This window comes from Equus quagga, chromosome 1 (assembly GCF_021613505.1).
Source record: "Equus quagga isolate Etosha38 chromosome 1, UCLA_HA_Equagga_1.0, whole genome shotgun sequence".
Lineage (NCBI taxonomy): Eukaryota > Metazoa > Chordata > Mammalia > Perissodactyla > Equidae > Equus > Equus quagga.
This window is the reverse complement of record NC_060267.1, coordinates 169,278,655-169,296,823: the sequence shown is the minus strand read 5'-3', so window position 1 is coordinate 169,296,823 and position 18,169 is coordinate 169,278,655. Positions and strand designations below refer to the sequence as shown.

Sequence of the window (18,169 nt, the reverse complement as noted above, 5' to 3'; positions counted from 1 at the left end):
CTCCTACCCTACACTGGGGCAGGTTGTACATTCCCAGGCCCTGCTCATGGCATCTCTGACCCAGGTAATCTCTCAGAGAAAGAATCGCCATAGGTGTTCCTGTTGACGGATTCGTACTCTAGGCCACTCACTCCCTGCCAGGGCAGGTGAAAGGTGCTTGCTTTCATCACAGGCAACAGTCTAAGCCAGTCACGGTCTTCTTGAAGTCAAAGAACTTTGGGACACACTTCAGTCTTGAGCACAACAATGGGATACACCCTCTTTGGGCAGGGTCTCCCACAGAGCAACTTATTCTGGCATCTCATTTTCAAGTAATGCAAACTCAGACCCGGAACCATCCCAAATCACCCATTTGATCTCGTATGTCCTCACACAGCCTAGAGGTGGGTAATTCTCTCCATGCAGGTGTGACTGGGGAGATTGAACCTAGGACAGGAATCAAGAACAAGCAAACTGATGCTATGCATCTTGAGAGCTGGTTGGCAGCCACTGGACCAAGGCCCATCAGGGATGAGGCTCACACAAATGCTGGAAGCCTTGCAGGTGGAGCATCTCAGATCCTCAAACCACTCTCAAGAGAGCAGAGCCTGGCCAATCCCACATAGCACACAGCCTACTGTGAACTTTCAGATACCACATGCTGACAAGTGAAGGGCATAGACCTTTCAAGGTATCTTTTAAAAGAAGATAACCATCTGGACCAGATTGGATAAGCCCCTTGTTCATGCAGGAAGAGAAGTTGGTGACAGGTGGGAGGCCTCAAGACTACTGCATAATCAGCAGTCCTATCTCCCCACTAACCCCTGAGAGAGGGTGCTACCCATGAAGGAGTCCTGCATCTCCACAGTTCTTCAGAAATGACCAAGAGCCCTCTCCCTGGATGACAGAAATCTTTCCACTTGTCATAATTCTCCATCCTTTTCTCAGAGGCTGTATATCAGAATGGCATCTAGATAACAGCTGGAATACGGGTTAAATATTCATGGATTATTCATTCCATTTTCCTTGGGAATACACAGAAGAAATCTTCCAGAAGCTGTCTCATGCAGCTCTTAAGGAGACATGTGCTGCCTCTCTCCAGGTATACAGAAGAGGCCCAGGTTCTAAAGACAACACTTCAAGGTCAAGAGAACAAAAAGAGAAATCAAAAAAGGTAAGTATACTTCCCAGAAAGTTATAGTTCATCCAAAATCAAGCCCTGATTCTGACACTTCACAGACACACCCATTCTTGGAATAGGAAGAAATACTGGAGGTCATGGTGTGTCCCTAGTGGCAACAGACCTCTATAGTCCCTACCGGGTTGGCCAGCTTCTGTTTGATTCCTCCAGGGATGGGAAGCCCTCTACTCCCACCATTGGATGTCATCTGTTAACAATAATCATAACCTCTTTGAAAATGTAATGAAAAAGGACCTATACACAAGAACCGCAAAACCCATAAAACACGTAGGTTAAATCTCTCAGGGTCTGTGTAATGCCCATATGAAGACAACTATAAAACTTTACTGAAAGGCACAAAAGAAGGACTGAATGCCATGCTCCTGGATGGAGAGATGTATATCGTAAAGATGACAGCCTTCTCCAAAGGAATCCATAGAGTCGATGCAACCCCAACCACGATTTAACAGTATTGTTTAATGAGTTGTGCCAAGCTAATTTCAAAGTTCATCTTGAAGAAAAATTGTTTAAGAATGGGAAAGACATTTTGACAGTGAACAATATGTAGAGACATAGTTTACTAGTTATTGGAACATACTAGAAAGCTAACATCTTTAGAACAGCTTACAACTGGTGCCAGAACAGACAAAAAACAGTCAATGGGAAAGAATAAAGAGAAGTACGTAGAGCCATTTAGGCTAAAGTCAAAGGGTCATCTCACCGACATGTAGACAATTCAGGTGGAGCCGATGGGACAAGTAAGATACAACAGATAAGTCAGAATACCAATATCACATCCTATACAAAAATAAATTCTAGATTGAGGAAGGAGCTAAACATAAACATTATCTAAAGAGTTAAAAGAAAATATAAGTGAGTGTTTCCATCCCTTAGAGTGAGAAGGACATACACAAATCCAGGCAAAAAGCCAGAACACAAATTCCCAAAACCAGAAAGAAAAATACGGTCAGGTTTGAGTTCAAAAATTAAAAACCTGGATATGACAAAAAACAAATGTATCCATAAACAGAGTTAAAAATAAGTGAAGAGCTGGGGGGCAGGATGTCACACATAATTAATGGGAATCTAGAAATCAATTTTTAAAAATAGAATAAGGGCAAGGGTTATCAACAGACAACTCCCAGAATACAAAATAAATTGGTCAATAAAGATGAAAAATACATACTCACTTATAGTCAAGGAAATACTAATCAAGAACACAAGGAGGTCAATCAAACTGAAAAGAACTAAAAGTCTTGAGAACATCCAGTTGGGCCAGCATGTGGGGAAGCAAGCTGTAGATCCAAGTAGGGGTGTCAATTGGTTAAGTCCTTTGGGAAAGCATTTTGATAATATTGATTGACTTTCTGAGTGTATGTGCCCGGCAACCCAGCAATTCTGTTTCTAGGTGAATTTCCTCCACAGATACAATGGCATGGGCCCCAAGGTGTGTCTGAACATTTTCATGGCAGTATTGTTTGTATTAGTGAAACACTAGATTAGCCCAAATGCCCACTCATGGGGACGGTATAACATGGGCGAGAGTGCTGGTGCCCTGTTCATTGCACAGAGATCACTTGACAAGTCTTAGCAGATGAAACGCATCCTTCACCATCACACATCACGTTACTTTGGTGCCAGGCCACCTCAGAGGCAACAATCCTCCTTCCTGAGGGAAGCAGCCTAGCACTGAGGATAAAGAGCCCTGAACCCTGGCAGGCCTGAGTGGAAATCTGGGCCCGGCCACTCACAGATGTGGGAGCTTGGGGCAGATCACTTAGCCCTTCTGGGCCTCAGCTCTCTCATCTATAAATTGGGAATAACAGTAGTACCTAGATTATATTCTGTGAAGTTAATTGAGAAAAATCCATGTCAGGGGCTTAGCACAGCCTAACTTATGGTAAGACCTTAATCAGTGCCAGCTATTACATTAGGCTTATTGCTATGCACTTACGTTCCTGATCCAATGGCTTGGAGCCAGTGTGGTGGAGCACCATGACACACAGCACAGGAGGTGTGCTCAGAAGAGGCCTCTGCCCCTGGGTCTTGGTGGTTCACAGCCTTCCTGTGCTGTGCAGGGGGTGCAGGCACAGGCACGGCTACCCTCATGAGACCTGCACACAAGCCCTTTCACTGGGCAAGGGCACAAAATCTGACCTTCACTCAGAGGGACTCCCATTGGGGAGTCCATCCTTTAAGCCCACAGCCAGCCCCATATCATAACAGTTCTCAGGTGTCTGACTCTGACCGGGTACTTCCCAGGCAATCATGTGGAAAGTTTCTCAGAGGATCAGAAACACAGTTTCAAAATAAATGCTGGTGTCCTGGTCCTATGCCACACATAATTCAGAGAGCAGGGACATGCCCAAACTGACTATGAGACCCATTTCTCTCTGCTTCACCCCACTTCCCACACATTTCAGAAACCCTCTTGGCAGCATCCCCAGCACCCCTTTGTACACTTCCAGTTACGGGGTGATCACTAACTGGTCAGGTGACTTTTGCTCTCTTGGACAGTGTTCAGAATATATCCTTACACTAAGCTGAAAGTGGCTTCCTTCTAAATCTCTGATGACAGTCAAAGACACCTGGGGCCCCTGGCCTTTGTCACACCCAAGCGAAGCCATCAATGAGATTTGTGGGTCTCTAGCTCTAGCTTCCTTGCTGCATCTACAAATGTTACCAAACCAGGGAATCTGGAAGATGACAGTCCTGGTTTGGGAGAGGGTTGGCTGGTACCAGATTTCCAATATGGCAACTGGAGGGTCAGGGAATGAAAGAGGGGGTGGAGCCAGGGATCCCACCCAGTGCAATGGAGTTGAGGATGGATTCTGAACCTGGCTCCTGGACAGGGTCAATGATCAGTAACAGGGGGATGCCATGAGTCGATATGGGTTCCAGGACTGATTGGCAGTGATGACCTTGAAAGGTGACTGCAAAGCAGACAATGGCCAGAGGTCTAGCAGTGAGATACATCCCAGACCCCATGATGGGACTTGGGCTTGGCCTCTGGAATCAGAATTGGATCAGGATCTGATGCTGAGTTATATGGATGGAAGAGGGGAGACTAGGAGAACCAGGACCCTAGTCTAATCCGGGGACCAACTGTGAGATGCTAGGGACAAGAGGGTCTGCACAGATGATACACGGATTTGTGATCACATTGTGATGGTGTGGAGACAGGGGACGATGGTGTCAGAATTCAGCCAATCTAGGATGGCTCTCCAGGAGCACTTGCTCTAAAATGCCCATTTCCCCGACACTTTTCTTTTGTTCTTATTTTAAACTGTGCAATTTAGATATGATTCAAGACTCACCTCTTAAACTTTATTCATAACAACCGAAACAAAGACAACTTATTGAGGATTTACTATGTCCTACACTGAGTTGGGTCTTTTACATATGTCATCACAATTGGCACACTAATAAACAATATCCTCATTTTATGGAAAGAAACAAAGATTCAGAGAGCTTAGGTAACTTACCCAAGGCCACACCGCAATGGGAGGATGGAGCCAAGAGTCAACCCTGGTCTACCTGTTCCCAACAGCAGGGCTCTTACCACTTGACTGTGTTGGGCACCTGCTGTGTAAGGTCACAGAGGGAGTAAAAAAGATCAGATTATCATGTCACAGAGCTTCCAGTCCAGTGGACAGAGAGAGCCCTGCACCTAAATAACTCTAACCAGGGTAGACTATTCAGAGTGTGCAAAGCAAGGCATCCTCCTTCCTGGGGATGAGGTGAGATGCTGGCAGAGGACAGAGGATGCACAGCCACTCACTTCTAAATGGCTTCTCCTTTGAGGAAGAGAAACGGAGCAGGGAAGATTCAAGAACCCTGGGCTACAGCCATCATCAAGTTCCAGCATCCATCCCAGACCAGTCCCACTGGGACCAGAGCCTGCAAATCTGACATCAGAGCCATTGCCTGCCACTGCTAAGAGGCATTCATGACAAGAGAGGGGCCTAAGGCCATGGGGTGGACAGTTTTGTTTTGATTTTCAAGATAGAGGAGAGAGTAGATTAAATGAATACATTTTACCTCCATCCCCTCCTACTTCTGTAACTTCACAGGTAAATCAGTGCTTTGTGAGCCTCAAAGAAAGAGTGACAAGAACCAGCATGTGTCTCTAAGTCAGGCCAAATGACATTGTTTCTTTTTCTAAAAGTTTATGAGCCTGCAGAGAAAAAGTTTAGAGAGCATACCTAGATTTCAACAACAGTAACTGAAAAAGTACACAGATACTTGTGTACCAAAGGAAGAAGTGTGAGCTAAATGATAATGCCAGGGCTTGGGTTTTAGCTGCTTTGAAAATAACATCAAAGCAGGGTAGGCAACTCCAATAATAGTAATACAATAAAATAACTTACTTTCACTGAATGCTTCCTGTGTGCCGAATACTGCTCTAAGTAGGGTTACTACACTTAATACCCTTGACCACACGGTGAGGCAGACAGCAGCACTCTTCCCATTTTATGGATGAGGAAATGGAGACACAGAGAAGCCATCTCAGTTGCCCCATGCCACACAGCTGGCAAGTGGCAGAGCAGGACTTGAACCCAGGCACAGACACTAGAGCCACACTCCCAACAACTCACACTAATACTTCTCATTTGAAAGATAAAAATTAGTATTCAAAATGATCTATACTTGAAAGAGCACTGTGTCTAAATCCATAAGGCAAAGTTTCTGAAGTCACATTTATAAGTACACAAAAGGAGAGACCCAAATGGGCAGCATTTCCTGAAGGAACAAACAAAACCAATGGAGGTTTAGTGGCCAATTAGTCTGGTAGGAGCCCACAGTGTCAGGGCTGCACCACAGTGAGCAATTCACAGGATCCAGTCACAGCAGAAAATCCATCACGTTTCCACTGACCCCGCTCTGGGGTGAGGGTCACATATTGCATTCTGGCTGCATAATTTGAGAGTTTTATTGATAAATGTGAAAGATTCAGAAAAGGCCAGCCAGGACAACGGGGTTCAAGAAATCATGTGCTTTGGGAAATAAATCACAGATGTTTAACCTAAAGTAGGTGACTAAGGAAGGATGAGAATGTTGTCCTTAAACACTGGAACCACTGGCCTGCAGAACATTGGTCCTCAATGGCGGACCAATGGCAAGGAGGAGAGGAAGGCAGGGCCCAACCCAAAGTTCAGAAGATCCCTCCCACAGTGATGGAGGATGGTTGCCTGGCAATGGAATGGAGCCACCCTGCAAAATATATCAGCTGTCTGTCATCACAAATGTTCAGAAAAATAGCAGAGGAATGACCACCTCTCAGGGGTGTCAGAGAGGCAAGGCTGACATGGGGGAGGAGTTTGGGTGTTAGGACCAAGGAGGCTGCTCTGAATGCTAATACCCTCTGACTCCCAATGCTCTCACAACCCACGAAATGCTGAGATACAAACGTCAGCGCCTGTGCCTGGCCAGGAGCTTAAAACGCTGCGCTGTATGATGCCTCAGAAGGGTTAGACCCATTTGGGTCAAAGAACTGTGAAAAGAAATTGTCGATTATAGAACTGTGAAAGCGTGTTTACACGGGCAATGCCGACCCTTCTTGAAACAGCGGTGACAGTTAATAAATAGCTTTCAGCTCGTAGTCACACTCCCTCAGTTCTGCATCCAGGTGTATAAACTCTCCAAATCCAGGCTCAGGGAAACAGTTTCCCTGAATTTCACCTCAAGGAAAACACAGGCTACCTCTCCCTCAAAAACACAAATGACAGACTTTTATGTGGGACAAGGTTCACAGGTCAGGGTAAAATTAAGCAGCTCTTCATCTCTAGATTGGGACACTGGGTGTATCATTTACTGCAGCCCTGGTCAGCGACAGGTTGAGCTAAGCTTGAACAAAGCAGCCCTCTTTTAATATGATGCAACTGGTAGATTAACAGAGGTAAACAGTTGTGAAAAGATCTACTTCTGAAGAGTATTTAAGCGCATCCCCAAAGTGTAGACATGTAGAGGAGCAAGCAGTCCTCAATTTATAATACTGGACTCCTGTCCCAGTGGAACAGGAGGGTCCTATTGGCCTGAGGGGCCCCTCCCTGCAGTGGCGGCCACAGAGGGTTCCTCTTGGCCTATTTCCTGCTAAGTGGGGTGGAGGAGGACCATCTGAAGGGTGAGGCTCATCACCCATTTATATTCCCTGCCCACCTGCTCCTCCATCTGAGCTCAGGTGATCCCCACCAATCACTTTGCTTCTGCCTCAGTTTCTCCCTCAGCCCTCCCTGGTCAGGTTGTGCTCCAGCCAGGTCAGGTCGTGTCCCCTGATCTCCACGCCCTTCTCTCCCCCATCACTGCTCCCAGCCCCAGCTAATGCTGTACATTGGAAGTCTCCACAATGCTCCAACCACCCAAGAGTCAGAATGAACTGGAAACTGAGCCAGAGCAAGTGGGATTTTTCTAAGAACAAATGAGACCCTCCCTTGAAACACTCAAACACAGATGACACTCACACCACACACACCCCCTCTTCTTCCCCAGGCGGGTCTTCACAGGCTTTCAATCTCTCTCTCTCCCTTCAGCCTAGCACACAGCACCTGGATGGGGAAGGCAGGCCCTGTGGTTCCAGTCTGCAGGAATTCACTCGATGGCCTTTCTCCCCAGGAGTCATAAACCAGAGGACAGAGAAACATGACCTAATTCCAAAGCAAAGTTCTCAAACTTCAGCGGCTTCAGAATCTCCTGAAGGGCTTGTTAAAACTCAGGTCGCTACCTCCCCATCCCCACCCCCTGCCCCCAGAGTCTCTCATGCAGTAGGTCTAGGGAGGGGCTGAGAATCCATATTTCCAAGTTCCCAGGTGATGTTGAGGCTGCTTGTTCAGGGACTGCATTTAAAAATCACTGCTGTAAAGAAAAAACCCACCACTGGCGACCTTGTTGAGCATGACCCAGCAGGGCCTGTGTCCAAAATGGGTGGGAGAAGGCTGATGAGCTGATGTTCTAACAGACTTCTCACAATGCCCCAGAGGCCCTCAGGCCTGGCCGCAGAGGACTTCCTTCTTTTCCTGTCATCCGTCTGGGCCCTGCTGCCCTCTTCTCCATTCCACACAGCCTGCCTGGGAAGACCAGGGTCTGGGTGATGCCACACTCCTGGGCAGTCCATCCAAGGAGCAGGACCCCTGCATCACAGGGGCCACCTTGCTGCCCTGGGATGAAAGAAGGGAAGAGCTGCCAGTCCCTTAAAGGATGAAATGTGAGCTTAAAGGAGAGAAATTGGAGTATGCAGAGATGGGAGAGGCAAGAGTAGATTCCTATCCTCCTCTGTGGGAGGCAGAGTCAGGAGGGAGAGTAAGAGCGAGTCACCATCATCCTCGATAACCCGCAACATCCTCCTAAGAGCTACCAGATTGTAGCTCCCACTCTGTGTGAGGTAGTGGCGTTGGAGGCAGACCTGAAGTTTCGTCCTTCACTGACATTCTATCATTTGATTCTTATAACCTCCTGATTTAACTGCCATCATGTCCAGCTCTGCCTATGAGAAGCTCCTGCCCATAGAGGCTGTCACATGCCCCAGGTCACACCCAATAGAGAACCACACCTGGAGCCCTGGCCTTGCGGCTCAGCTTCCCAGCCTCTCTGTGTGAGTCAGGAGGGAGGTCAGAGGTGATCTCTGGGGGGCCCCAGAGAGCTGGCCAGCATTGTGCCCCCTCATGTGAGGGGACAGCAGGAGGGCTCAGGGGACAAGACGATGACCTCTGGAGCCCCTTCTTCATTCTGTTTCTATGATCAAAACTGCAGAGGGAAACCCATTGCATTTGAAGAAGAAATACAGACACAAGATAAGCACGGGCTTGTCTCTGTGATCCATCAAAGTTTCTCCCATGTGGGTGACAAAAAAAGGGTTTTTGTGGTCAGAAATGTAACAAGGTAATTATTTTTACACCAGTCCTTCTGCATAGTTTTTCACAGACAGCAATTTTATAAGGCATAATTATCTATTTTCACCTGCTTCATAAATTCCTCCTTTTCATTTCCTCCTTCAGTAAACTAGGAATTATTTAAAACTGAAGACGTGCCTTTGGGGCTTGACTTCACACGGCCGTGCACTTCCTCGTGCTTTCCTGGCGGCTCCCTCTCTCCAGCTGACCCTGTCACGCTTCCTGTGCCATTGGACCCTCCTGTGGAAAGAAGTGTGTCTGACCCTGGGGAGTCACTGAGCCCCTGCTCCCTGAGAACTGAAAGCCAGTCTTGTTGCCCACTGCTCCTGCCCAGCTGCTCAGGCCGTCTCAGGCCTGGGCGAGAGGGCTTGGTGGCATCTGCAGTTCTCAAATGCTCAGTCTGCACCTCCCTCCTTCTCCCACGGCACATCCAGCCACAGTGGCCATCACCTTCTTATTTGTTCTCCTCAGGATCTCCAGGCCAAGGTGACTGTGTGGTCTGGGGCCACACAACAGATGCTGCTGCAACGCTCAGGGGCAGCGTCAACCTGGACTCCTCCTGAGGATGTCACTTTTATTTTTAGATCTCCAACATCCTATCATGCCAGAAGCTTCCATATCGGCTGCAATCTTCACACTTTCCAGGGATGTAAGCAAAGCAAGTTCTAACATTGATGGAGAGTTTACTATGAACCAGGCACTGTGCCAAAGACTCCATAATACTATTTTGCTTAATCCTTGTAACAACCCAGAAAGGCAGACATCATTATGAGGTTGTGAGAATAAAGTGACAGAATGCAAGAAAGTTAAGAAATGAGCCCAAAGTCACAGAGAAGGCGAGAGACAGAGTCCAGATTCAGACTTTTGGACTTTTGTCTATGAAGTGCTGAAGCCCGTCTTCCAACCGCTACGTGCAATTGATGATTCAATAAACTTTCCCAGACTCACTCAAGATTGGGGCCGTTTGGGGATGCCGGGACTCCCCGGGGAGCCTCAGGGCCTCTGGGCGGTGGCGCAGCGGGGCAGCAGGAGGCAGAAGGTGGCAACTTCCTCATCAGGAAGCCCGAAGCTCAGAGCTGGCTCCTCAGCCTACAACCTTCACAACCCTCCTGGCTAGTGGGGTTTCACCTTCCCTTTGACCTCTACCCTTTCCCCCTGCTGCCAGGGGCCCTTTGGTAACTCCTCATTAAGGGGTGGTCCCCACTGTCCTTCATTCAGAGGGTTTTATTAGCAGGAAAAGGTGGGGGTCACCTGTAACCTGCCTCTAGTTATCCCCCAGCTCCCACCTCATCGCCTCCATGGCTTAGGTCGTCCCTCTGTCTTTGAGGGCAGCCCTGACATGCTTCAGCATGCACCCTAAACCCTTACACTGGCCCTCAGTCTTCTTTTTCCTCCTTCCAGAGCCTGTAGGGGGACAACGCCTCTTCCTGGATATGAGCAGGTATCGGGCCACAGCTGGGCAAGGGGGCACCAGCCAGATATTTATGAGCAGATCCAGAACTCCAGGTCTGGCAGAGGTACAAGGAGGATGAAGAAGGAAGAAGGGAGCTGGGTGCCCACAGACCTGCAACAATACCATCATCACACTCAGACACAGAGTTCACTATGCCCCCTCTGCCTTCACTTGGAGCCCCACCAGCCCTTTCGACACTGACCTGGGGTGCCCCCAAACCCCTGTGGAGTCCACGAACCTTGTCAAGAACAAGGCTGGACACACAGGGCTGCCAGGACCTCCCAGACATCAAGGGGATCCCAGGCTCTCCCAGGAGATTAAAAAGAAAATGAACAAGAGCCTACATGGGGCTATAAAAGTTGTCAGGCATTCTAAATGTTTAGATTAATTTGGAATAAATTAACATGCTTAACACTATAAAAATACAATGAATATATATATGCCTTGGTCCCAAGAGATTAACTGGATTCATTAAAAATATTAAGTTTTAGTGTATTATAGGTATTTTAGCCTTGTAAAAGAGTATCCTTTAAATCGTAAGATTATAAAATTTTCAATACTGTCAGTGAATGAGTGTGACTGTTGACTTAACTTCATTTGAAGATGATGGTAATAGGCCAAACCTGAGACCCTTCCAGACTTTAAGACCTGGGCTCTTGGACACTCCTGACACTGTCCCCTTTCCCCCATGCCCACAGGACACAGTAGATGCCCACTGTCCTGTACAGTTTAGAAAGACAGCTCCCATTTGCCTGGGTCCTCCCAGTGACCCACTGGGCCATAATTGTTTCCTGACTGGATGGATGGAGGACTGCATCTGCAAAGTGACATGCTCCTGTGCCCTCTCAGCCCCAACCACCTTCTCTCAGGCTGGGCTGGGCCTGTGCTCACCTGCCTTCCTACACCTACAGAATCAGTTGGGGCCCTCAAGACCATGGTATGGGGCTGTGCCTAGCCTCCACAGCTCCAGATATGCTCCTTGTATCTGAAAAATTATTTACTGTGGGGATGTGCGATGCCTTTTTAAGAGAACAGATGGCACCTCCAATTAGAATGCTTTAAAAGGAAACCCTAATGAGATTATAAAAGCCAACAAATTGACTTTTTCATACAGTACTTCCCTGGCACACAATAAATCAAATATATAATGAGACTCAATAAAATAATAGGTTTATTTACACTTGTTTTGCCTAGCATTGTGCTGCTGCCCAGCCAGGCCTCTGGGTCCCCTCACCAAGTGCTCACTGAGGTGGGGGCTGCCCGAGGCATCCATGAGCTGCTCTCAAGCCTGACCAGCACAGACGAGTGTGGCTTTAATTTACTGATTTCTAGTCTGATCCTGGCACTCTGTGTCTGGGGACGTAAGAGCACAGGGTTACGTACAGGGTGGTAACACACACAGGCACATCTAGATTTACTCTGGGCAAGGTGGGGAGATCATGGTGGGACCACAGTGAGTGAGGAAGGAGTGTCTAACCCCAGGGCCAGCTGGCCCAGAGACAAGAGAGGAAAACGTGTGAGGTCTGGTTTTACTGAGGTGGACTCAGGATCTAGGCAGGCAGAGTGGAGAGAGGGTCTACCATGTGCAAACTGGAGGCCTTGGATGTTCCTGTTTATTCCAGGGATCAGTCCTGTTGGTTCAAGCACATCAGGTCAGATGGTTGGAAGATAAGCCTGGAGAGATAGATGGGAGAAATGCCCCATATCAGCATTCTGAGCACTTTGTCATTGGTCTACCTTCCCTATAGGTGACCTTATCCAGGGGCTGGAAGGATTTACAGGGAGTGTCTGCTGAAGTGAGAAGTGGAGAGGCCTCAACTTCTATTTGCATGAGTTGACCTGCAGAGGGAGGCTGGCAGTGAGAAAGGGCTCATGAGCAGAAGTGGGGGGGGGGGGGGTGCGGGGATGTTTTCAGGAGGGAAGCTGTGAGACCCTGCATATGCTCTGGCACTCATGGAGACTAGTCCTTGGTCTGGACATCCAAGCAGCAGTGCTTCAGCCTTAAGTGGCTTCTAAACAAGTGCATTAAACAATGTTTCTCAGGCTCACGGAGACCCACAGGGGAACCTCAGCAATCAGTAGAGGAGATACCACAACAGAAAGATAGGGATGTTAGTCTGCAAAAATGGAATCATTTCTGTTCATATCAGCCCACCAGAGAGGGAGGTCTGGGGAAAATCAGTTTACAAGAGGACGAGCTTTTCCTCAGTTCAGATCTATAAGCATTGATTGACCTCAGGACCTTGATCTAGAAGACACTTTCATTTCTCTTCTTTACTCAGCAAAGGTTACAGACATTGCAAGGCCAGAATTAAGAAATTCTTCTACTCAGAGGTCAGTCATTTTTTTCTGTCCATCAAACTGCAAGTCTGGATGAAACGTTCCCTCTGTACCCTTCCATCCTGGGGGTGGGAGGAAGGGATTTGGTCCAAGGAGGTGAAGGGAAGGTCCCTGCTCACAGGGAGTCAGGAAACGGCATCCAATGCAGAAGAAAGCTCTACTATAATGGGAGGCTGACCTGGAGCATTGAATTCCAAATACAGAGGGAATATTGAAAAGAGAAATCATCCCTGTTTCAGGGCTGCAACCCTTAGGGGAGTAGGAGCAAGTTCTCTAAAGTGCTGTGCAGGGAGGGCAGCCCCATGATTATGCAGGAAAAGACTGGGAGGAAATTCTCCCCTTCCCCATCCTACCCTGGGAGTGGAGTTCCCACCCTCCCACCTCCACTTTTGGCAGGATGACTCCCCTTCCCTTTCCAGCAGAGAATGGGAGAGTGATGGAGCCCCTAGAATTTCTGCCTCAAAGATGCTCGCTGTAGCCAGGCTCCTGGTCTTGTCATTTGGCAGGGGCACAGATGCTGTACCATACTGAGGACTGGAAGAGACACAGGGAGATGAATACCTGGTCCTGGCACACAAGGACCTTCAGGTGGTAACTGAGAAGGCAAGTACAGAATAACTGGGCAATTAATAAAATTATGAAAGTCTGATGAAAGCCTGGTCACAGAGATACAGGAAGCTCAGCGAAGAGAGAAGATATTCTCAGCTGTCACGACCAAGGGAGCTTCTTGGAGGAGGTGACTGGAAGTTACTATGAATTGCTGCAATATCCTAGTGAATCTTGATTTTGCACTCAATGAACTTTCCAGGTTGGCATTTTTACCATCTAGCGGGAAGACATTCTCTTGCTTTGGTGAGGAAGACTCTCCTATCTGGGAGGAGGGAGTAAGAAAGAACACAATCTTGACCCTGTGCTACTAAGCAGAGAGAGGGGCCCTGCATGCCCAGCACAGGAGCTGTCCATTTCAGCACCACAGCCAGCATTTCTGCTTTGTACTACAGTCGGAGAATGATGTCTCTCCTGCCCCAGACCCATCACTTGCACTGTCAAGGAACCAAACTCCCCAGCCCAGACCCTTACTAGACACTTACTAGTGCATGCCACTTCCGGAGGGTCAAAATCCGCTCGGTAATAGCCAGTCCGGCAGGTGCAGATGGGAGAAGCCTCTGAAGGGGATCGGCTGTTGGAGGGGCAGTGGGAGCAGCCCTCAGCTTCCTGGTTGGCCTTGAACATCCCTGCAGGGCAGGCTGGAACACAAAGAGACCATCTGAGTATTAATGGAAGAGCAGTAGTCAGAGGCCCTTCCCTGGATCTAGAAAACGAAAGAGTCTGCCCGCCCAAAAATGGAAACTGAGATACTCTGTTGCACAAAGTGAGCATTTTAGATTGAGGAGACCCCTATTTAACACTTCCAATTCTTCAAACATCCTTAGTGAAACATACCTTCCTGGTACCATTGGCCTTTCTCACTTGAACATATGAATAATGACTCTTCCCTTTCAGGTGTGTCGAGAGATTTAATTGAGAAAATGAATCTAATGTGTAGCTCAGTGTCTGGGAGATAAGTGCTCTATAAATGGTTATTCCCTCCCTATTCCACCTGGTTAACAGACAGGGCCTTACCGTGAGTCACTCACTGAAGGAATTTCACCTAATGTTCTCAGATGGCAAGGGGTCCAGGTTGACAGAGCACTGGACCCATGGTTCTTAAATGCCATGTGCAACACATGTGAGGGACACTGCGAGCAGTGTTAACAAGCACTTGTTATGAAGGATGGTAAAGGAGTGAAATTCATGAGTGATTCTTTAAAAAGAAATTAAAGTGATTTCAAGGTTACTGGCTTAACAACATCATTCTCCCTTAATTGCATTTTGAAATACTTTGGGAGGTGGGGGGGAAAAAATAATGGCTTTGCAGGCAGTGCACCAGGGAACATGTCATACACTTGGTGTCATCTATCATGTACATGACAGTGGGGAAGGTTGGGAACACCTGGTACAGCCTGATGCTCATTAGAGGTGCCCTCAGATATAGGGCACTTTTTCTTAGTTCCCTATGTGGTCAGCCTGTGAAGAGCCATGAATGGAGAAGTCACTCTAAGCCAGCCGTCAGGCTTTCACCATGCCTCATCTGTACAGACCATCTACTCCAGACATCTGGTCTCCTCTCTGCTGATTCGTCAAAATATTGCTTCTGCCTGACCTACTTCCTGGAGGCCCTTTCTCACCATCTCAGCTCCTGACTCTTCCTCTCCCCATGAAACCTGTTCTGGCTCATCCTCCTTTGAGACTGGATAAAACTTACTGCATGGTCAACTGCATGGCTTTCTTATATACTTCACTCAGTCATTCATAGACATTTACTGTGACCCTTCTGATAACCTGATCCAGGGAGTTTAGAGAACAGAGCCAGTCATCAAGGAGCTCTTGATCCAGTGTAGTCACACAATTACAATACAACGTGATCATCACTGTAAGAGAAGTACCATTATAATGGCTTCTACTTACACGAAGTTCATCTTCCCAAATATATTGGTCCCTCCTGGAAAGTGCAGAGTATTCTTTCATAATATCAGTAGCCACCATCTGTTAACATTCCTGTTAAGTGCTTTCCATGCATTACTCTATGGGGTAGCTATTATTATCTCCATTTTGCTAATGAGGAAATTGGGACATGGAGAGGTTAAAAAAGTTGCCTGGAATGACACAGTGGGAGAAACGATAGTGATGATATACACATAAACTGTTTGAAAAATATCCATGGTGCTAAGATAAGAAAGCAGGACTATTTCCTATGCTGGGAAATTTTCCTCACTCCTTTGCTCACTTGAAGTGAGATATAGAGTTTCAGTTACTCTGGAAGTGCCCTGGAGCAGGAGCTCATCTTGGATGGGAGGTAATTTCTGAAATGAAATGTTCTGGAATAGCATAACCCAAGAGAGTTCCATCGAGTTCATGATCTTTGAGTTGTTAGCATCTGTTCTGTGGCCAGATATTTTGAACACGTGATTTTAAGAAGTTCATCTCATTTTTATTACAGAATTTCTCAGAACTTCCAAAAATGGGATATAGAATGCTACATTTTCTCACCATGAAGCCCTATTTTGTAGAGCATCCCCTTGGATTCAAGTTTCATAGAACCCACTGGGATAAACCTTGTCTAGACGCTCCAATAATGTTCTTAAAAATTTCTGTTGTAACCCATGTAAAAATGGGCCACTTGCTGACCCATGTCAGCACATTCAAAAGAAACTTCTCAGTAGAAAGAAAAAAAAATTTAAATCTTTGCTAAAGACTCAACAAATAAACATCAAAAGGAAAACCCTGAATGGCACAACCAAGGTATCCCAGAACATGGCTCACTGGTCTACCTTCCGAGCCCACTCAGTGAAGTGTCTCCCTCTATTTCTTTCTCCTCTTTCCCTTTCTTCTTTCCATATCTCTTCCTTATCTTCTGTGAGAAGCACTTGGCCCTTTCCACTGCAAATCACCCAGAATTGCTTGGCCCCATTCAGCTCTGGAGCTGAAGAACAGAGAACCCAGGCCTGTGCTGTCAAACACAGCAAAGCTCTTTCCCTGGAAAGCTGGGGAGGGTGCAGTGGCGACTCTCATGCATTCATTGGGTCCCGGCCACACTGTAATTTTCTTAATGCACCAGTCTAACAGGAACAAGGCATTTTACTTTCTTTCCAGCACTTAAAAGCTCCTTGCTTTACATTTAATAAGTTAACAGCATAAACAATCATCCTGATATCCACAAGTGGCAGAGAGATTTAGAAAGTGACTTCCTCTGAGATTTCTGATGGAAGAAGGCAGAACTGGGTGTCCTGAAGCCTCGAGACTCTAAGTCAGCCACAAGGGAGGAAATGCAGGAGAGCAGACTTCAGGGAGAGACGTTCAGAGAAAGGTTGGGAAGAGAGGTCCTGAGAGGGGGTGTGACTCTATTCCCCCCGGGGCATTGAGGCCTGGACAGTTATCAGACAGTCCTGGGTCCACATCCGGGCTCTGCTGGTTCCTGGCTGGTGACCAGTGGCAAGTTATGTAATCCCTCAGAGCCTCAACTTGCTCCTCTGTACAAAGGATCTATAAAAAAGAAACACACTTCCCACAACAAATCCCACAGGTCATCATAATTTAATAAACTCAAATATGAAACGGTACCTAGTGTTAAAAAGTGTTGAACAATGCTAATTCCTCTCTACCTCTGCTTACCCACTCTCTCTCTCTTTTTTTTTTTGGTGAGGAAGATAGGCCCTGAGCCAACATCTGTTGCTAATCTTCCTCTTTTTGCTTGAGGAAGATTGTCACTGAACTAACGTCTGTGGCAATCTTCCTCTATTTTGTATGTGGGATGCCACCACAGCATGGCTTGATGAGCGGTGTGTGGGTCTGCACCTGGGATCTGAACCCATGAACCCCAGGCCACGGAGTATAGCATGCAGACTTAACCACTATGCCACTGAGCCAGCCCCTTACCCACTTTATTTTGAAAAATAAGTTTTCTTTGCAGGAACTTTTAGAATTCAAGGTCAGAATATAAGTTTGGAGTCCCAAAGTGTGCAAATAAATCCTAGAACCAAATGGAAGAATCCGCTTCTGCGCCTATTATTCTTGTTTGTATAATGGGTGAATAATTATATCTGTAAAATATATTTTACCTATAATTGAAAAATGGGTGAATCCCCCTAATATTCAGATTTCATAAGATAATATTTTAATAAAATCTCTGTCTGGACATTCCCTGATTTACAAAGAAGCAGCATTCCTAGGCTCATTCATTAGATTTTTAGATTGTAACTTGTAAGCACACTTGTGCTATATTTTCTCATAGAATTAATGCTTTAAAAAATTGTTAAAGTGCCTGGCTAGTCCATAAAGTGCTTTTAACTCATCTTGTATCAGACACCACTAATAAGAAATGGAAGTTAATAGCATTGTTATTTAACCGGAAATTCAACATAGAAAAATAAGTAAGAAAATTATGCTGCCCCTTGACAAAAAGCAGCTTTAATTAGAGGAGCTACATGGAGCTTCTGGGTAGATTCTAACAAAGAATATTTAGGCCAAGGGAAGCAAAGGCAGATGGCCTCTGCCCAGATAAGCCCCCTGAGTACAGAAAGCACTGGAAGTAACAGCAGTGGAGAGTGGTGGGGACTCTGGCAGCCTGGAGACCACACACCTGCTGAAAGGCTCCACAGTTTCAAAAAATAATAATTAAGTAATGTGAAAGCCTAACCAAGCACATAACCTCACTTTCAAGCAGTTTTGAGGTGGATAACATAGTTCTTTGCTTTAATATCATTTCAAAACTCAGAGATTGTCTTTCTCTTA

At 46.7% G+C, this 18,169-nt stretch overlaps 1 protein-coding gene across 2 annotated transcripts in view; it reads right to left on the bottom strand.

The window, feature by feature from the left end:
- Positions 1-18,169, bottom strand: part of EPHB1 (EPH receptor B1) — a 423,264-nt gene that overhangs the window by 124,731 nt on the left and 280,364 nt on the right. For both annotated transcript variants that reach the window (XM_046646736.1, XM_046646744.1), the window contains exon 4: positions 13,930-14,085. In XM_046646736.1, coding sequence (XP_046502692.1) covers positions 13,930-14,085 — 156 coding nt within the window. The remainder of the gene's footprint in view (positions 1-13,929; positions 14,086-18,169) is intronic.